The sequence below is a fragment of the Terrapene carolina genome, unplaced genomic scaffold (assembly GCF_002925995.2).
Source record: "Terrapene carolina triunguis isolate 2854851 unplaced genomic scaffold, T_m_triunguis-2.0 Scaffold21, whole genome shotgun sequence".
In the NCBI taxonomy this organism is placed as follows: domain Eukaryota; kingdom Metazoa; phylum Chordata; order Testudines; family Emydidae; genus Terrapene; species Terrapene triunguis.
Window position 1 is genome coordinate 5,198,807 of NW_020664372.1, and position 21,208 is coordinate 5,220,014.

At 47.3% G+C, this 21,208-nt stretch overlaps 1 protein-coding gene across 3 annotated transcripts; it reads right to left on the minus strand.

The window, feature by feature from the left end:
• Positions 1-1,383: 1,383 nt before the first annotated feature.
• LOC112111565 (glutamine amidotransferase-like class 1 domain-containing protein 3A, mitochondrial) lies at positions 1,384-21,195 on the minus strand. 3 transcript variants are annotated; one of them, XM_026662105.1, is made up of 5 exons: positions 21,036-21,119; positions 14,450-14,529; positions 6,465-6,636; positions 3,432-3,636; positions 1,384-1,678 (listed from the first exon to the last, which is right to left on the minus strand). In XM_026662105.1, the coding sequence occupies exons 3-5, from the start codon at positions 6,604-6,606 to the stop codon at positions 1,486-1,488; spliced, it is 540 nt and encodes a 179-aa protein (XP_026517890.1). In that variant the 5' UTR covers positions 6,607-6,636; positions 14,450-14,529; positions 21,036-21,119; the 3' UTR covers positions 1,384-1,485. The 3 variants fall into 3 exon arrangements, with proteins under 3 accessions (XP_026517890.1, XP_026517813.1, XP_024062792.1); XM_026662028.2 differs by lacking the exon at positions 14,450-14,529 and having other exon boundaries at positions 21,036-21,195; XM_024207024.2 differs by lacking the exons at positions 14,450-14,529; positions 21,036-21,119 and adding an exon at positions 8,412-8,577.
• Positions 21,196-21,208: the final 13 nt, after the last annotated feature.

Sequence of the window (21,208 nt, forward strand, 5' to 3'; positions counted from 1 at the left end):
CCTATCCTCCAGCTAGATTCTGAAAGGTGCTGATCTGGTAGGTGGCCTCAGCACACCTGGCTTGGCCCTGTCCATGAGATAGGCATCTGCCAATCTTCCCCAATTAGTGGATTGCTCTAGGGCTTAGGCTAGAGATAGGGGTCCAAATACCTAGAGTTAGTTAGTGTGCATGCTCAGAGACTGAGACTTAGGTGTCAAGGGAACTTTCACCAAAAAACTTGGGTGCTGGAGGAATTTAGGCACCGACAGGGTTTGACAGCAGTTTTGTGGATTGCAGCAGAGCCTAAACATGAGACTGAGGCACTTAAGTACCTTTGTGGATTGGGGCCATAGAACCCAATCTGGTCAAGTTTTTAGTGCCCTCAACTCCTACTGAAGTTAATGGAAGTTAACATTTAGGCACCGACAGGGTTTGACAGCAGTTTTGTGCCTAGAAGAAATGCTGACTTCTGCCCCATCTTAGATGAAAACAGATGGTTTTGAGTTTTTATAATCCACTTGGTTGAGTAAGTCTTGCCCTTGCAATTTGTGTTTGCAAACATCTATAACTGAATTAATTCCTCCTAACTGAGTCCTTCACTATTTCATTTAAAAACAGCAAAGATAGTGTAACTTGACTGTAAAAAAAGATGATTTTCAACAAAATAAATTGTGTTAAATTGCAAACACACCATCGACGCATGAAGCTAGTTTGTCTAGGTCAGGGGTTCTCAAACTTCATTGCACGCCACCCCCTTCCAACAATTACTATACGACCTCAGGAGGAGGGACCGAGACCTGAGTTTGCCCAAGCCCCACCTCCCTGGGTGGGGGAGCCAAAGTTGAAGCCCAAGGGCTTCAGCCCCAAGCAGGGGGCCTGTAATCTGAGCCCCGCCACCCAGGTCTGAAGCCCTCTGGCTTTGGTCCTGGCACTGGGAGGCTCGGCTTGGCTCGGGCTTCGGTCCTGGGCCCCAGCAAGTCTAATGCCAGCCTTGGCAATCCTATTAAAATGGGGTCCCGACCCACAGTTTGAGAACCGCTGGTCTAACTGGTGTAACAAATATTAGCGTTAGGCTTGTTTAAAGAGTCACAGGAACACAAATCCCAGATTATATCCCTGTTTTTGCTATAATGATTTAATTCTTCTGCCTGATTTAAATCTGTCTGTCACACTTTCAACCTAGATGAGTAATTCACTCATCTTTTCTGCTGTCACATTTTATTATACTTGGGTATTACAAAAACCCATTTAGGCAAGGAGGATTCCTACCCAAGTCTCTGAGCACATTTAGACTCACAATAAAACTCAAGAGATGCTGTCTATATTTCAAATAAAGGAAGAAAAAGTGATAAAAAGTTCTAGAGATGGTGGTGTGATGTAGGACTTAAAAACCAGACTGAAGCTCACTAACTGCATTATTTTATTAATATAGTTAAGTACAGGTAAATGGTTTATATTTACTGGTAGTCATTTCACTGCAGGGGATAGCAGACGTCAGAGTTCCCTCAGCTGAGTTTCAGGACTTCTGCCACCATTGTTCCTACTCCATCAAAGATTTCATGCAAAGGAGCTTTGCACATGAAAGCACAAGTAGTGACTATTTTGTTGGTGGCATCCACGTGGGATTCAGTTACATCTTTACAAATGTGCTTGCATCCAAGTTCTACTATAGCAGATGCTGTTTCAGCATCAGGAAACCTGTTAACATTAAACAGAAAAACATTGCAGCCATATGATTTTGGCAACCCACTTCAGTGAGAGAGTTACAGAAACAGTCAAACCACTTCTAGCAGTGATGACAAAGGCTATGATTTAGTCACGGAGGTTGTGGAAGTCATGGAATCTGTGACTTCCAGCGACCTCCATGACTTCAGCCTGTAGCGGTTGGGAGCTGCAGGGTGCCCCAATGCCCGGGGGGGAGGGGCAGGGAGCTGCAGCGTACCCCTTCTGCCTGGCGGCCCCCACAGCTCCAAGCCACTGCAGGAGGTGGGAGTGCACCGCAGCTCCTGCCGCCGCAGGAACCCAGAGCTGCAGGCGGCAGGGGAACCCCTAGAGCTGCAAGCAGCAGGGGAACCCCACAGCTCCCAGTCATGGGTGGTGGGGGACCCTGGAACTCCAACACTCAACCCATGGTGAGGGCCCCGGAGCTCCTAGCTACCACACAGCTGCCCCGGTGCAGGCAGTGTGGGGACCTGCAGATCCCCATTTCTTCACAGATATTTTTAGTAAAAGTCATGGACAGGTCACTGCTTCCGTGAATTTTTCTTTATTGCCTGTGACCTGTCCATGACTTTTACTAAAAATATCCATGACAAAAATCTTAGCCTTAGTGATGACATGCAGGGATCTTGGAGAGCCAGATATGAGATTTACAGAGACTTCAGCAAAGAAAAGTACTCCTTCTCCACACCCTATTTACCACTGATCTGATATATTGCCAAATCAAGATGTTTTGCCATCTACAGTACAGATCCATGATCTGAATAACTGCAAAACTAACAACAATCTTTTGATGAATTTATGAGGAGATGCCAATCATAACAACGTTTGGCACTCAGAAGTATGTTTTCCTGAGGGGCCTGGAGGAAAGGTTAGGCTCCCAGCAACTTTAGATCCTTTTCCAGGCTCTTCTAGTCTAGACCTTCTACCACATCTGCAGGGAACTGATTTTGTTCTAAGGAGAGGGGTGAAACAGCTGGTTTGCCCATCATCACTCTTGGCTGGCTCTATAGAATTCCATTCAGATATCCTATCCGAGTTAAGATTACCTGAAGAAGCATTAACTCCTGCTAGGTTTCCTTCTCAGCTGCTACCTGCCCATGCCCAGGCCTTCAAAACCGTCCAACCAGAAACAGCAATTCCATTAAAACAATGAGAGCAAGGAGAATGGCAAAGGCATGATATGGGCCTAAGATTCTGTTAAAATTATTTAGTGTTATCATTTGGATGTCTGCCAGCAACCAAGTTTAACATCCTGAAACACAGAATTGCCATACCGAATCAGACCAATCCAGCAGTGGCCCAGTAGCAGATGCTTTAGGGAAGACACAAGGACAATACAAACTGTACAATTCTGGAATACCATGCCAAGCGGGGAAGTTGCTGTCTTACCATAGGCACCTAGTAACCTGATTGTGCTCTGAAGCATATATCCCTTAGACAGAATTAAAAAAACAGTGTAACACAACTATGGATGTTGTTAGCAGACAAGTACCGGGCCAGTGTATTTCTTGATTAGGGGTAAATTACTATTCCCCCTCAAATGCATGACAAGCCAACCAGCCTCACACATTCAGCCCTCTTGCTCCAAAAGTGAATTTCCTACCGCTATTATGAAATGGACAGCGTAAAATAAGAAAGGATGTGACTAGTGCATTCTCTGGGAATGCTGACATCATAGGCCTGTGATTTTTTGTGCACATAAAATAAAATGTCTTTAACCCTTTCTTACCTTCCATCTACATTTTTATCATGGCCAACTGTGACTTCACAACCTGGGAAGACTTTAGCTGCCAGCACTGGGGATATACAGCACAAACCAATGGGTTTCTTAGCACTATGGAAAGCCTGAAGAGTGGACTTCACAAGCTCATTGATACTACAGTTCTTTCCATCCACTGCCCAGGAACACAGATTCTTTGCTACACCAAATCCACCTTGGGGGGAGAAAAAAAAAGGCATACCTTCACATTTAAGGCAGTCTGAAGAGCAATTAGCTAGCTGCTACAGCACCAGAAGGACATTGCACCCTCCACCCCCCCTTTTTTTTTTTTACGCCAAAGCAGAGTTTTTAATCATAGCCTTATCTACATTTTTTGAAGTTAGTGGGCTGTAACCATTCAGCATGCAAAAAGTGATGGATTTACAACATTAACAATTGAAATCCTGGATTGTATAGACAGCAGGCGTGCAAGCATTCCCACATGTCCCAGCAAGGAGGCTCAACCCTCTTCAGGAGGTGAGAGAACAATTTAATCTTCAGACCCACCCAACAGAGGCCTCTCCCCACTAGGTTTTACCACTTGATCTGCACCTACCAACACATAAGAAGGAACTAAAAAACAAGAATGATGATACATTAAACCAAGAATTTGACAATACTTGTGTAGTTCATGAGTATAGGGGGAAATCAAGCCTCCATTCATCTTATAAATATGATTAAGCATTCTTGTTGTGGGCTAGGCTACTTTATGAGGCAGGAATCCTTTGTCCCAATCCCTGCTGGTTTTCTTTGGGACAAGAAGCACGAGTCTTCTAGACATTCCAGATGAAGAAAATGGAGATTGATGAAGCCAATATATTTTATCCCCCAGAGTAATTTCTTTTGGAAGTTTTAGTTCAGGATATAAACAATTATAAAAAATATGTTTTTCTTTGAACTCTTTCTGGCCTTTATAGTTTTTATTGAGATAACCCAGTATGTCTCATTTTTTTAAAGACACTGCAGTACTAGGAGCTTTGGGCTGTATCTCTTGTGAATTATAAAGCAATTTGCTATTATAAAAAAATAAAATAAAGACTGCATCTTTGGAGATGCGCTATAAGAAGCAACCCTGTGTCTGCATTTAATCCTCATTTCTTGGTAGAAACAGATTAAATTTTACTGCATTTTCATTTGCTGGATTTACACTAGTTTAAATTATCAAAGTAATAAAAAGTTATTACCAAGTGTAATCATCCAGTAACATTTGATTCGTTGTGGAATGCACACAACCATTGGCATTCCTATCATAAATGATGATAGTGCTGCAAGAACTATTTTAAGGAACAATATTTTAATTTCTTGCTTTCAGCCTATTCCCATTATTCAAAACAGTGAGTTATCTTGGAAGTTCCAAAGAAATATTTTAATCTTAAAGTTTACATTGTTTCCCTTTGATGGTCATTCTTCCCAGCCCCCTCCACCAGGTTTCTAATGGAGCAATAACTTCATGTGGAATTTGTTAACTTGCCTATGCACCTGCAGCAGTGATGATGTTACCAACTCACCACAGCCCTGGGAAATGGGTTTATTAATACAGTAGAAGCTGTCTTATCTGGCATGTTGGGGAAATGGAGGGTGCCAGTAAGTGAAAAATGCTGGTGAACGAAGAGGGAGGGAGTTTGGGTGCGGGAGGGAGTGCGGGGCTGGGGTGCAAGCTCTGGGAGGGGGTTCAGGGCAGCAGGTTGGGGTGCAGGAGGGGGTGCAGGATCCGTGGTGCACTCACCTACACAGAGGCGTGGCAGGCAGCTCTGTGTGCTGCCTCTGCCCGCAGGCGCTGCCCCCGGGGCTCCCATTGGCCATGGTTCCCAGACAATGGGAGCTGCGGAGCTAGCACTCGAGGCAGGGCGGGGGCAGCGTGTGGAGCTGCTTGACGCGCCTCCAGCTAGGAACAGCCGGGACAGGTTGCTGCTTGCGGGGAGCGACCCAGAGGTGAGTGCCCGCCAGATCCAGCACCCCCTCCTACGCCCCAACCCGCTGCCCTGAGCCTCCTCCCAGAGCTTGCGCCCCAGCTCTGCACTCCCTCCTGCACCCAAACTCCCTCCCTCTTAGTTCACCAGCATTTTTCATTTACCGGCACCCCCCATTCCCCCAACATGCCATAGCCCGCACCCCCGAACCCCTCCCACACCCTAACCCTCTGCTGGCCCAGTGCCAACCGGACTATAAACTTGAATTTCCATGAAGATCAGAAATACCGGTTTATAGAGCTTTCTGCTTGGTGAAGTGCCAGATGAAACAGCTTTTACTGTACTGTACTATACTTGTGCTCCCTCTACTGGCTCTACTGCAGAAAATGCTATCATGATTTAAAAATGAATACTGCTAATGGCCAATTGAGGTGCTAGTACTTTAAATTTTGTAGAAGTGTTTCTGGAAAGTGATCTTGAGCAAGTCACATAATGTTTGTGTGGTTTGATTTCCCCACCTGTAAAATGGAAATAATAATTACCCACATTTGTAAAGCATCTTAAGATCAATGAATGAAAGAAGTTATACAGTGCTAAGTGTTGCTACGTCAGCAGCAAAGTGGAGCTATAATTTCAACAAAATGTCAGACAGGGAAGGTCATCCAGCTCGCAATCATTTTAGTCACTAAAGTACAGCAAGTGTTGCATAATGGCAAGTTCTATCATTGCTCTGCTCTTCCTCTGTTCTTGTCCGTAGGTAGGGAATTGGGAGTTTACAAGATTTTTAGGGAGAAGGAAGGAACAATGTGACGTGTATGCTAACATTAAACCCAGCATCCTGACACCTATACAATGGGATAACAATACGTGCCTAACAATGAGGGCTATATGGAGTAACTTTTATTTAAAAGTATTTTGAGACCCTCTACAAAATTCATGTTTATAAGAAAAATTCTCAAGTTGCACAGGTCCAGAATGTCCTTTATTTAAAGGGATTTGTAAAAAAATTAGCTACAGAAAGTTAAAATAGTTACTTGTAATTACAGTTTATGGGGGTGGGGCATTTTCTGTTCATTTTTAAAACAAAACTCACCAGGAAAAATGACTGCATCAAATTCACCAACTTTCAGTTCAGCCAGATCTTCAATGTTGCCTCTTGCTAGCCTGGCACTTTCAACTAACACATTTCTCTTCTCTTCTGTTGGACTTCCTCTGAAATGATCCACTACATGCATCTGCTCTATGTTGGGTGCAAATATCCTTACCTAAAATACAGGTACAGAACAAAATAGGTTGTATATAGAAACAAATTAAGACTAGGAAACCATATTGTAGCTGCAAATCTACAGGGATCATATCAATTCAACAACTTCACTAACAAACTAGAGACACTTACCCAAGAATGTTGGATTGGGAGAGAGAGGTGTCTGAGAATTGGACCACAAAAGCCAGCATGCTAGGTGGGGAAACACCTAAAATAGCCAATGGGTGATGCCGAGGACAGGGGTGTGTCCAAAGCCCCAACCCTTTCACAGAGTAAGGTACCTGACTCTGGGCTTCAGGGAGCTGTCTCTCTCTGTTTGTGATCCACAGTTGGGAATCCTTTCCCAGAGACAGGCAGCTTAGGTGCCTGCCTCACTCCACACCAAATGGCAGGAGGAGGAAGAGAAGGAGGAGAAGTGGTCGTGGTGCCCAATTTATAACTTTTAACCCAGTGGTTAGAGCAGTCACCTGTCATTGGACCACAGAGAATGGCTCTATAGCCGAGTGGTTAGGGCACCCACTTCTAGGAGGTGGGGGACCCAGAGTCTAGTCTAGTCTTCGCACCGCTTCCCGCAGCTTCCATTGGCCAGGAACGGCGAACCACGGCCACTGGGAGCTGCGGGGAGCCGTGCCTGCAGACAGTCAATGTAAACAAAATGTCTCGCGGCCTGCCAGCGGATTACCCTGATGGGCTGTGTGCCGAAGGTTGCCGACCCCTGTATTAGAGAAAACTTTTAAAAAATGTTTCTAGAAAGAGCAATTTTATTGGCTGATATTTTTCTGCTTTTCTCTGTCTGAAAATGTGCTGTCTACCTCACAGTCATAGCTCACTGCCATGGGAATTGCATTTTCATCCAGCAACCTATCTTTTTGTTGAAAGATTAAAGAGGAAGAACAAAATGGTTTTAAAAGAACACATTTCTTCAACAAGCCTTTAGAAGTCAACATGAAAAACCATGAACCCTCAAAAAAAGTGGCATATTTTTACATAACTGCTATTTACACCTTTCATCGGTTGCATTTATTGCATTTTGTACAACCATGACAAATATCTAATTTTTAGTCCATTAATAAGTCTCAAATCTGTACCCAGGCCCCTGATTGTGATGGACTCCCAGTGCTGTTGCCTAGGCCAGGCACTTCGTTATCTGTTATGCACAACTGAGATGGGGCCATTCTCTGCTGTCTGAATACAGCAGTGGGGCCCAGGCACAAAATTTAGATCAGGTTCAAATGTCTCCCAATAAATCTGACTTAGCCCAAGATTCATAGATTCTGGGACTGGAAGGGACCTCGAGAGGTCATCGAGTCCAGTCCCCTGCCCGCATGATAAAGATAAAGGCTAGCAGCAAAAATTGGATCCAAAGATGCGGGGAAGCCGGTATTTGGATCAGAGTTTTTAAACGGAGGCCCACCTCTACTTTTCACTCTCTTTCTGTCCCTGGGCTGGGAAGGGGGACATGAGAGGAAGAGGCAGGTGGCAGGCAGGCAGGGGGACTTTCACTGCAGTCCCCTGGCTCACCACAGCTGAGCGTCTGCAGCGTGCAGGGAAGGGTCCCTGTGCCAAAGGCCCCAGCCAGCGGTTACTTTGGACTGAGCCACGAGGGGTCCCACCCGCGCTGCAGCAGCAGCAACTGCCCCGGGGCTCCCGTGGGGGATCAGGCCCCGCCAAGGGGCGGCGGCCGTTCCGGCGTAGCGGCCTGCAGCCCGGCCTCCCCCGCTGCGGGGCTGCTCCAGAGCCGGGGACCTGCCCCGTGCAGCGCGGCTCCGCTCTCACCTGCGCTCCGCCCCTGCTAAGGTGAACCAGGGCGGCCGAGGCCTCGTGCACCTCGCTGCCATCGAACACCCCGCAGCCGGCCAGCACCAGGGCCACCCGCTTCCCCATGCCTCGCTCGGTCAGAGCTGCCCGGCTCCCTGCTCCGCGCCGCCAGCCACCCGCGCCCGCTGCAGGCCGCTTCGGGAACTGCGGGCGCCGGAGGCTTGGGACGACACGTCCCGCGGTGCAGGCCGCAGGGCCCTGTACGCCGCCGTGTACACGCGCTGCTGCCCAGCGGCCCTTGTGTTAAGCGCTGCAGGGGCCCCCTCCATCCGAGCTGCGGGGACGGGCAGGGAGCGGGGATTTGTTGATTTGGAGTCAAGTCAATAGGAAAGGACCAACCATAACGTCCGTAAAGGGACTATGCCTGTAAAGTGCTTCACCCGCTTCTGATTGTACTCACATTATCGTTTGTATTCCTGAAGCAGCTAGCAACGCCAAAGAGCAGGGCCCCATCGTGCCAGGTGCTGCGCAGAAAAATAGCAAAGAAGCTGGTCCCCTTACCTAGAGAACTTATCATCTACATGTCATGCAGTGCTCAACAGGTGGCCCTTAACAGTGTTATGGGCGCTGTACGGTCTCTATCTCATGTTACACAAACTTGTTCCCTGAGACAAATTATGAGTATCCAGCTGCAGTTGATGCTCAGTAAATATGCATAAGCCAATTTTTCAAAGGGCTCCCAGTTTTCATGCACACACAATCCATGTTCATATTATGGCCCTGATCCTGCAGAGATTTATGCTCATACTAATTTCAATGGGACTACACAGTGCTTAAATTAAGCATGTACAGGAAACTTTGCAGGATTAAGGCCTATATGTGCAAAACTGGGTCTTTCCAGTTATAAATCAGGTACCTGACTGCCTGATCTGCTACACAACAAATGGGTTTTGCACGTGAAAGAGTGAGTTTTGTAAATGAGAAATCCTTTAGAAATCTGCCCCTAAAGTTCTTTTCCTGGTTACAAAATTAGAATTAAGGCAGGATGCAACCTGGTTTATAGTTATTTAACCCTGAGCGAGGGTTACCATATTGCAGTCTTGGAAAAAGAGGACACTCCAAGGGCCCCCGGCCCTGTCCCAACTCCGCCCCTTCCCCAAAGTCCCCGCCCCAACTCCGCCCCCTCCCCTGAACGCTGCTCCCCCCTGCTCCTCCCCCTCCCCTGCTTCCCGCAAATCAAATGTTCGCAGGAAGCAGGTAAGTTGGGGCAGCGGCGCGAGGAGGCGCGGCCCAGTCCGGCCCCTCTGGCCAAGCGGCTCCCTCCAGCCAAGATGCTCTGGCCCCAGCGGCTCTGGCCCGGCTTGGCTCGGGCCCTGGCTGGGGCGCAGGCCCCGGCCCCGGCCGAGCACCCCTGGCCCCAGCCCTAGCGACTCCAGCTCGGCTCGGGCCCCGGGGCACGGCCTTGGCCCCGGCTGAGTGGCTCCGGCCCAGCCCTGGCCCTGGCCGAGTGGCGCCAGCCGGCGGCCGAGCACCCCCAGCCCCAGTTGCTCCGGCCCAGCCTGGCTCGGGCCCTGGTTCCGGCCGAGCGGCTCCGGCCCAGCCGCCGGCCGAGCACCCCCAGCCCCACCGGCCCCGGATGCAACCTGGTTTATAGTCTTTAACCCTGAGCTAGGCTGCCCAGCGGCCCTTGTGTTAAGCACTGCAGGGGCCCCCTCCAATCCGAGCCTCAGGGGCTGCGGGGACGGGCAGGGAGCGGGGACTCGGCGGCCGAGCACCCCCCAGCCCCGGTCCCAGCGGCTCCGGCCCGGCTCAGGTCCCGGTTCTGGCCGAGCGGCTCCGGCCTGGCCCTGGCCGCCGGCTGGCGGCCAAGCACCCCTAGCCCCGGTCCCAGTGGCTCCGGCCCGGCTCGGCTCGGGCCCCAGTTCCGGCTGAGCAGCGCCGGCCGGCGGCAGCATCCAAGCTCGCAGCCGCCTCCTCCTGGCCCCAGCTGCTGCTGCGCTGGGGAGAGCGGCGGGAGCCAGGAAAGTTGGAGCCCGGGGAGAAGGCGGTCCCCTTACCATACCTCCCTATTTTCCCGGACATGTCCCGCTTTTTGGAAATTCCTCCCGGATGGGGATTTGAGGACCAAAAAGCCGGACATGTCCGGGAAAATCTGGACGTATGGTAACCCTACCCTGAGCCCCCATAGTGCTGGTGTCCGACGTGATGTCACTTTTCATTAAGATGATGCTGGCGAATTGAAATATTATACCTTTAATTACAGACTTTGTAGACAAATGAAATTTCCATTCTACACGTGGCAACAAATAATTCTTACCATATGATTTTTCCACCTGCTGTGATGGAGTGAGAATAGAGAATGAATCCAGCTTTTTGTAAGAAAAAAAGAAATTATGCTCTCTTTTCCATTGCATTTATGTTCACACTTATAGAATAACTCTATCAGTATGATAAACTATTACCTGAATCAACTTAAATGTATGACTGGAAGGAGGTAATTAAACTCATAAAAGGATTGATCAGTATTGTCAACTTATGGCTTCTTTTTGTAGCCTATAGGAAATTTGCCTATAAATTAAATCATCTCTTTCTTTGGCAGACATACTCTTCATGGTAAATCAACACACTTGCTCAAACCATTCCAATCCTCCTGACCATGTTCAGTATAATATTGAATAAAACTATGTATATAATAATGTGCATGATCCATGCACTGTAAATAGATCTCATTTTTTTACTTTTCTTTCTTTGTTTGGCTTATCACAATATACACAAAAGGCTAAATGATTTGTATTTTGATTAGCATGAGCAGTTTACATTACTACAATGTGTACATACTCAGGTGCTTTCCAGTGTGGCTCCACTACCAAAAACATAGATTCCTAATTTCAGTTCAGTTTGAGTTAATATAAAATGTCACTGGCAACTAGGATTGAATAGCTCTGGAATACCTGTTCCTTTGGTTCTATATGAGAAACACTTCTATCTTTATTTATTCTGCATTCCTTGTCCAACCTTCTCAATACAGTGGGGTGGTAGCACCACTAGAGTTAAGGCTGAGAACTTTTAACAATTTTTAGCCAGTTTTCCTAGGTGCTGTAAAATCCACATTATTATTTGGATTGTCTTGAAAATTGTGGTGCATCTTGAGGTCTGGGGTAGGGTTAGTGGCCCAAATTAGAGGTTATTTCTGAGATACAGCTCCAAGGTAAAACAAATTTAAACCTCTCAAAACCAGGAATTACACAACAACTCCATGCCATAACCTTAACTCTGCCCTGCTGGAGCAATGCCCCAACCTGCCCCTGTCAGACATCCTTCTAGATATGAAGCACTGTGCAGACATAACACATAGGAGAAACTGTCAGACTGTGCCCTCACTAAGGCAAAAGTTGTCTGTAGAATGGGCTTTGCAAACACCAGCTGGATATGCCTGGCCTAATATTGACGACTTCACCTACTTTTCACAAACCACCCCAGAGTCACCAGATGTTATGACTCCTGGACCATTGTCCTAAGGATTCCTTTTGGAACAACACCTGCACTTACACTTCTGCATCATAGTGCACTGTCAGGTGTGCTTCGAGGCTGCTACAATCCCCGTGGCAAGAATAGACTATTTTGCTCCCCTTCTTGCACAACCAACATAACTCAGCACAGAAACAAGAGGTTCGTGACCCCTTTGGCTGCAGATGCACTTCTCATATCGCTGTGGCAGGTAACCTGCTGCAGGTAATCCCTGTACCAGTCAATGCAGCTGTCCCTAACACAGTGAAGGGCCATTGGAATGCATGCAGAAGAATGGTTTCAGAGTAGCAGCCGTGTTAGTTTGTATCCGCAAAAAAGAACAGGAGTACTTGTGGCACCTTAGAGACTAACAAATTTATTAGAGCATAAGCTTTCGTGGGCTACAGCCCACTTCTTCGGATGCATAGAATGGAACATATATTGAGGAGATATATATACACACACATACAGAGAGCATGAACAGGTGGGAGTTGTCTTACCAACTCTGAGAGGCCAATTAAGTAAGTGAAAAAAAACTTTTGAAGTGATAATCAAGCTAGCCCAGTACAGACAGTTTGATAAGAAGTGTGAGAATACTTACAAGGGGAGATAGATTCAATGTTTGTAATGGCTCAGCCATTCCCAGTCCTTATTTATTCCTAAATTGATTGTATCTAGTTTGCATATCAATTCCAGCTCAGCAGTCTCTCGTTGGAGTCTGTTTTTGAAGTTTTTCTGTTGTAAGATAGCCACCCGCAGGTCTGTCATTGAATGACCAGACAGATTAAAGTGTTCTCCCACTGGTTTTTGAGTATTATGATTCCTGATGTCAGATTTGTGTCCATTAATTCTTTTGCGTACAGACTGTCCGGTTTGGCCAATGTACATGGCAGAGGGGCATTGCTGGCACATGCTGGCATATATCACATTGGTAGATGTGCAGGTGAATGAGCCCCTGATGGTATGGCTGATGTGATTAGGTCTTATGATGATGTCACTTGAATAGATATGTGGACAGAGTTGGCATCGGGCTTTGTTACAAGGATAGGTTCCTGGGTCAGTGTTTTTGTTCAGTGATGTGTGGTTGCTGGTGAGTATTTGCTTTAGGTTGGGGGGTTGTCTGTAAGCGAGGACAGGTCTGTCTCCCAAGATCTGTGAGAGTGAGGGATCATCTTTCAGGACAGGTTGTAGATCTTTGATGATGCGCTGGAGAGGTTTTAGTTGGGGGCTGAAGGTGACAGCTAGTGGTGTTCTGTTATTTTCTTTGTTGGGCCTGTTTTGTAGGAGGTGACTTCTGGGTACTCGTCTGGCTCTGTCAATCTGTCAATCACCTGCACATCTACCAATGTGATATATGCCATCATGTGCCAGCAATAATCATAGTACTCAAAAACCAGAGGGAGAACACTTTAACCTGTCTGGTCATTCAATGACAGACCTGCGGGTGGCTATCTTACAACAGAAAAACTTCAAAAACAGACTCCAAAGAGAGACTGCTGAGCTGGAATTGATATGCAAACTAGATACAATCAATTTAGGAATAAATAAGGACTGGGAATGGCTGAGCCATTACAAACATTGAATCTATCTCCCCTTGTAAGTATTCTCACACTTCTTATCAAACTGTCTGTACTGGGCTAGCTTGATTATCACTTCAAAAGTTTTTTTTCACTTACTTAATTGGCCTCTCAGAGTTGGTAAGACAACTCCCACCTGTTCATGCTCTCTGTATGTGTGTATATATATCTCTTCAATATATGTTCCATTCTATGCATCCGAAGAAGTGGGCTGTAGCCCACGAAAGCTTATGCTCTAATAAATTTGTTAGTCTCTAAGGTGCCACAAGTACTCCTGTTCTTTATGCAGAAGAATGTGAGAATACAGTTCTGTAGGACACACCATACCACATAAAACAGCACATCTACTCAGTCATTCTTCACATCTGCTTATTATAGGGGATCCCTACCTGAAATATACCGGTACTTACAGTATACATCATTTAAGACCAGATTCTCAAAGGTAATTAGGCCTCTAAAGATGCAGATAGGTGTCTAGTGGAATTGTCAAAAACACTTAAGAAGGTTAAGCACTAACCCACTTAGGTGCTTTTGAAAATCCCAGTAGGTGTATATCTGCTTCTTTAGGCTACCTTTGAAAATCTGACCCTTAGTCTCTTTATGCCTCAATTCTCCTCACCATTAGGATAATAATACTTTCCAACTCCTTGTCCATCTTGTCATATGTATTGTAAGCTTTTTGAGGCAGGGATTGTCTCTTACAATCTTGATACAGTGCCCAATGCAATGCAATCTCAATTGGGGCCTTTAAAAGCTACTATAATATAAATAATAATACAAATAATATGTTGTACTCACATTGCACTTTTCCTCCAAGTGTCTCGAAGCATTTACAAACATTAATGCAATCCTCTCAACATCCCTCCAGGGCAGATAAATATTGCCACAGACTTCTTGCATGATCCTTGGGCAAGAACATCACTTAATCTCTCTGTGTATCAGTTTATCATCTGTATAATGGCGTACTCTTACCTCCCATGGCCTCTCTTGACAGTTTAGATTGTAATCTCTTCACAGCAGGGACTCTCCCTCATTATCTGTATGCAGGGGACCTATCACAAAAAGACCCTGATCTTAGTTGGGCCATCTAGGCACTGCAGTAATACTAATGATAAATAACAAAATTACGGTAATATTTTACATGTGGGGAAACTGAAACAGAGATTGGTTAAGGCTAACATTTTAAAACTTTTCTGCCCAGTTTCACATCTAAATCAGCAGTTGGATACCAGAATGAAAATAGGGCAGTATTCAAAGGAGTTGAACTACTGTAGTTCCCATTGACTAAAGTGATAGCACCTCTCAAAATCAAGAATTCTTTCAGATGCTGAATCTGGGTTTATGTTTCCCATCTTGTCTAGTCTCTTGTACTCCCCAATGGAGTTGTGTGTTTTGTTTAGTTTCTTTCTGTTCATTGGCAGCAATCCTGAAGAGTGTGCTTTAGAACAAGTCTTTTTTTAGACTTTCTGCTACTGGTAGAGCTTTACAGCTATCCAGCTATGTCTCTGACTACTGTAAATAAACTAGAAAGGGCTTGGTGTTGCATGATCGGATAAGAGACTTCCCATCCTCTTTTATGTGATGGTATAATTTATTCTGGATTTATTTTACTGATTTTTCATGTTACTAAAAATATAAGACAGAAACATAGGTTTGACTTTTCCTCACCTAGCCTCCAAAGTTCTCTTTTGTGCACACATGCAACCTTATTCGCATATGCAAATACTGAATTCTGTAGTTCAGTAAAATAGGGTCACCCCAAACTGTATGCACATTTAGAGGCTAGGTACTGAAAACTTAGCACACAGAAAAGTGCTAGGATTTTGGATCAGCAGCAACAAGCTGTCAAGACTCTGGCATGAAGAAGTACAGACACCATAGAAAATGTGAAAGACTGGGAAAATGCAGAATGCGTATTATAGTGAAGAACAGTGAAATTTTGTTTTAGCCTAAAATTGTGTGCCCTGAGCATGCAAACATGGAGCCTTTTTTTAACAACATGCTTTCTATGCTTTCCGTGTTCTCTCATTTCTTTACAAACTATTTATTTATTTAGGAAGTAATAACAGGTTTTATAAATCATTGCCATGTAACTATCAGAAACAAAACAATAATCATTACAAGAGCGACCTTATTTTTTGTTTCAAGAAACATTATTCTATAATATAATCATCTAATCTATTTAATGGGGTGTTACCATATTACAGAGTGAGCCTCTTTACCCCATGCATGATGTGTTGTTTCTGCTGATTTTATTAAATCGAGTGAAACTATTGACTCTACTCATATCAAATCAGGCATGTCTATCAAAGGTTAATATTTAAAAAAGTTGGACAGTTGTGTTGTGTTTTTTTTTTTTTTAAGTAAAATGTACTTTTAGTACTGAATAAATGGTAAACATATCTAAGCATCTATTTGTCCTCTGTCTATTGCTGGGTATGTAACCACTGCAATAGTTTTTCTATAACAACCACCTCACATATGTTTTGAAACCATTCTTCTAGTTCTGGACTATTTATTTCCAATGAGAGCCTGTCACAAGTGCTCTCATTTCTTTTATCTGGCGACTTGAAGTCTCAGTCCTTCATTAAATCATTCACTTGGGGATAGTAATAACAAGCACCAAATGCAAACAGGCACATCTTATTTCCTCTGCTATATTACTTCAGTATTATAAGTGAAAATGTGTTGTAATCTGCATGGTTCATGGAGTCTTAGATCTGCTTTTATATAGCTGTAGAAGCTGTTGTGTATTTTCCCAAAATGAATCCAACTGAGCTTTGAATTAACTCCCATGGAACAATCTCTAAATAGGTCACTGTTTCAGTATAAGATGATGGGAGCAGTCAAACTACTGGGTATCAGATTCATCAGCTGTGATCCAGCTACACTCATAACTTTCTGATTGGATGGCATATTGTCTGTTTATATGCTGACAGATGTGTACTTGAACATAAGTATCATGCAGAGATGTTTTTGCAAAGGCAGTTTTAATAACATAGCAGCTGTTGCTTCCTTATCAAGAGTCTCTTCTCTGTGACTATTAATGCATTTTTCCCCCCTGCGGCTTTATACGGTCACACCTCATCTAAGGATTCAGTTGCTGCAGAAGATCTATCTTGCCTCTTTGTTTCTTTTTATTCCTTATAGCCTCTGGCCCTCTGTCATGCAGAAATGGGAAAGGTGCTGGTTTGTATTGATAAGTCACAGAGCATCGATTAGAATTTCTTCAACAAAATTTTTAAATTTTATTAAGACACTTCCAGAGACTGAGATCAAAAGAGCAGTCTAACTAGCTCCCAGAAGCTGATCTCTATAGCTGCTCCCAGCTCTTCTGCATTGCTTGTCTGCTGACAGAGGACCTGATTCCACTCCATTTAAGTCAAGGGGAGTTGCATGGGGCCCTCAGTTAGGTTCAGAGTAATTAACTAGACTCAGCTGCAGACTCAGAAATAGCCATTAACGTTGTAGTTCTTGGATTAAAATATTGTGTAAAGTACATACATGAAAAGGCAGAGCATATAACTGTCAATGTTGTCTTGGACCTGACTTCAGTGCATTCTGTGCAACAATCCTGCTGCTGGGTAAGACTTTCAGTAGTCTTGCCATCTTATAGCTGTCTTTTAAGAACACCCTCAGCAGCTGTGTCTACTTAATTTTAATGTTACACTTGGTTATTATTTAGATTTGTAGACAATCCATGCTCACTTACTGTAGGGCAGTATGGCCTAGTAGATAAAGCAATGGACTGAGACTCAATCAGGAGACTAGTTTTTTTTTATTTCTAGCTCTGCCAGTGACCCATTGTATGAGCTTGGGCATGTCACTTCACCTCTGTGCCTCAGTTTCCTCATCTGCAAAATGGGGGTGATGATGCCTACACCTTCCTTTGTAAAGCACTTTGAGATCTACAGAGAAAAGTGCTATACAAAAGCTAGGAATTAGTACATTCAGTAAAAATACATGCCTTTCTGGACAAAGGAGTTAACATTTAATATTACAATACTAAATGCAAGGTAGGAAACAAATCTGAATAAAAGAACAGTTTATTTATAGCATCTATCTACGAAAACAGGAGCTCCACAATAAAACACACACAGATACAAATATTAAAAACATAAGATTAAAACACTAACAGTAAAATTGGTATCAACCTAAATATATCTGTATAAAACTATAAATAAAATCAATGTGCCATGATGACGGCCTTCTGAAATCTGAACATTTTACAGAGGCACAGGATCGATCTGGGGACCAGTTACAGGATACAGACCCTTTCACCTCTAATTTGCTGATTTAAATTTAGCCCAAATTAGTAGCCATTCTAAATTGTCACCATCTAATGGCTCTTTGTGGTCTATGTGAAGAGATTTGGTAGTGTCCCTGTGGGTCCTGATGGACAAGGGTCCATTTTACAACACCACTGCAAGCATCACCAATTGGCAGTTTTACTAAAGAAGCCAAGGTCTGAAATGGCCTGGCCACTGAACTCAGGCTCATGAGGCCTGCAGTTCACCCAGGCATTTCTGCAGACTCTAGAATGGGCAAAACTAGAGTCACTGTGGGCTTGTCTACACTATGCAGCTTTTAGTGACAAGGCTGTGTTGCAGGGGCAGTTGGGGGGAGAGGGGGTACGAGGGGACCCTGGCTGGGGCAGTTGGGGAGGCACGGGGGTCGGGCTGGTGAAGTGGGATGGAGGAAGCACATGGGGCCTTGGCTGGGGCAGTTGGGGGCGGGGCGCACAGGGGCCTTGGCTGGGACAGTTGGGGATGGGGGAAGCGCACGGAGGCCCTGGCTGGAGCAGTTGGGGGGGCACACCGGGGCCCTGGCTGGGGCAATTGGGAGGGGAGGCGCATGGGGGCCCTGGCTGGGGCAGTTGGAGATGGGGGAAGCGTACGGGGGCCCTGGCTGGGGCAGTTGGGGATGGGGGAAGCGCATGGGGGCCCTGGCTGGGACAGCTGGGGACGGGGGAAGCGCACGGTGGCCCTGGCTGGGGCAGTTGGGAAGACGGGGGGGTGCATGTCTTTTGTTTTTATTTTTATTTTTTCACCATCAATGCTGGTTCATACAGTGCCCTACCACCAACGAGCACTTATCCCTGATGAGGGCTAGTTTACACTGGCAATGTTAAAGCGCTGCCGCGGCAGTGCTTTAATGTGGCTTGTGTAGTCGGGGCAGAGCGCTGGGGGAGAGCTCTCCCAGTGCTCTAAAAAAACCACCTCCACAAAAGGCGTAGCTACCAGCGCTGGGAGCACGGCCAACACTGGCACTTTACAGCACTGAAACTTGCTGCGCTCAGGTGTGGGTTTTTTTCACACCCTTGAGCAAGAAAGTTGCAGCGCTGTAAATTGCCAGTGTAGACACTTGCCTGCCTGGCTCGGTCTGGGGCGGTAGGCCAGGGGCGTCGCCGGTGAGGGTCAACAAGCTGTTTGCACGTGATCTGCGCTGGGTGCAGCATCGCCTCGTCTCCACGGGTGGCTCTTCCCAACTTGCTGGGTCTTATGCGCATGTCTGTTCAGAGCCTGCCTCCTGTGAGCAGCCCCAGGCGAGTTAGGAGCCTGAGACAAGCAGCTGGAGCTGGAAGTACTGGGGCGGAGCAAGCCTGCAGGTGCATTTGGGCTCCTGGCCTCTTCCGACCAGGAAACCATCCTCAGCCTTTCGCATGAGAGAGGGAATCACTACTGCTTTGCAGCCCCACATTGGCTCTGTGCGGCTGCTGCTGCTTCGCTGATATGCAGCCGCTGCTGCTGCCTTGCTAATATGCACCTTCAACCTGAATTTTTAGCTATTTAATGGAGGGCAAAATCTGGTACCGGCCAACCCTGCTCCCTGTTATTCTGCACTTCTTGCTATTTTGGATTAACCTCCAATTAACCTCCCCCCTCTCAAATGAGAAGGGGTGAGATTGGCCAGACACTTAATTTGCTATTGAGCCCCATGCGCCTTCACCCCAACTGCCCCTGCCAGGGCCCCACATGCCTCCTCCACCCCACTTCCCCAGCCAGACCCCCATGTCCCCCCACTGCCCCTGCCAGACTCCCATGTGCCTCCACCCCAACTGCCCCAGCCTGGGCCCCATGCACCCCCAACTGCCCTCCCAGACCTCCATGTGCATCCACTAGGGTTACCAACTTTCTAATTGCACAAAACTGAACACCCTAGCCCCGCCCCTCCCTGAGGCCCTGCCCCCTGCTCACTACATTACCCCTCCCCTACTTCCACCCCCACTCCCACTCGCTTTCACTGGGCTGGGGCAGGGGGTGGAGGCAGAAGGGATGAGGGCTCTAACTGAGGGTGCGGGCTCCAGGGTGGGGCCAGAAATGAGGGTTTCAGGGTCCGGGAAGGGGCTCCGGGCTGGGGTAGGGGTGGGGAGGGCTCCGTCTGGGGGTGCAGGCTCTGGGATAGAGCCAGGGATGAGGGGTTTGGGGTGCAGGAGGGGGCTCCAAGCTGGGGGGTGGGGAAGAGGGGTTCAGGGTGTGGGAGGGTGCTCTGGGTTTGAGGGGGCTCAGGGCTGGAGCAGGAGTGCAGGCTTACCTCCAGCGGCTTTAGGTCAGTGGCGCAGCAGGGGGGCTAAGGCAGGCTTCCTGTCTGTCCTGACTCCGCGCTGCGCCTGGAAGCAGCCAGCCTTAGGCAGAGGGGCGTGGGCCGCTCTGTGCGCTGCTCTCCCCCGCAGGCACCACCACCACAGTTCCTGCTCAATGGGAGTGTGGAGCTGGTGCTTGGGGCGGGGGCAGCGCGCAGAGCCCTGTGGCCCCCTGCGTAGGAGCCGGACCTGCTGCTGGCAGCTTCCAGGGCGCAGCGCGGAGCCAGGACAGGTAGGGACTAGCCTGCCTTTGCGCCGCAGCACCGCCAACCGGACTTTTAACAGCCCACCACCCCTGCCAGGGCCACCATAAATCCCCCAATGCCCAGCCAGACCCCCACATGTAATCCCCACAGTGCTCTGCACTGTCCGTCCCCCAGACTCCCCCTGCATCGCCTCAAAATGTAGATACCCCACCTACAGCCTTCATTAGACCAAGATTCTGCCCCCCCCCATTTCAGACTCTCCCCCTGAAACAGGGTCCTTTAGCCCCTCCCCCGGGATTTCCCCCATCACATTGCCCGGGTCTCCATATCCCCTCCCCCGCCCCACTCACTCTCTGAGGTCCCCCTTAGGCGACACCTCTCAGTGCCCCTCCCCCACACAACCCCCCCTCAAGTGTCCCCCCTCGCAGCCCCCGCTGGTGCAGGTGCACCACCACCAGAAATGCACCCCAACACCAAGAAAGAGGGACCCACACACAGCTGAGCTTTTAATAAAATACAAAATTATTATTAATAATAATAATAATAGTAATAAAGCGGCGCCCGGCCGACGCAAGGTACAGCCATAATATAACCAGACACCCCTCTCCCCCCCGGCTGGTGCATCACACCACCAGCCTGGATGCCCGAAGAGTGACCAACAAGTTGGCAGGGGCACGGTGCCACTCCCCTCCCTCCCGCTCTGCTCAGTCTGCTACCTCCCCTCCCAGTCCCCAAACCACAACCCCTCCCCCCGACTTAGTGAGCTCACCAGCCACGTGGGGGAGACGAGTAGAGGGCGGCAGGCAGGCGGCAGCCTGAGCCAGGAGGAAGGAAAAGAACCCGAAAACGAAAGGAAAATCGAGGCAGTGTAATTCCCCCGCCCTTGCCAGGGCTGAGTCACGGAGCCCATGTGACGGGCAGACTCCAGTCAGCTGCTTCATC

Coding starts and splice junctions, on each gene's coding strand:
- LOC112111565 (XM_026662028.2), bottom strand. CDS start 21,176: ATGGGCTCCGTGACTCAGCCCTGGCAAGGGCGGGGGAATTACACTGCC. Junction 6,637..21,035: donor TCGTCTCCCCCACGTGGCTG/GTGAGCTCACTA, acceptor CCTGTATTTTAG/GTAAGGATATTTGCACCCAA. Junction 1,679..3,431: donor GATAAAAATGTAGATGGAAG/GTAAGAAAGGGT, acceptor TAATGTTAACAG/GTTTCCTGATGCTGAAACAG.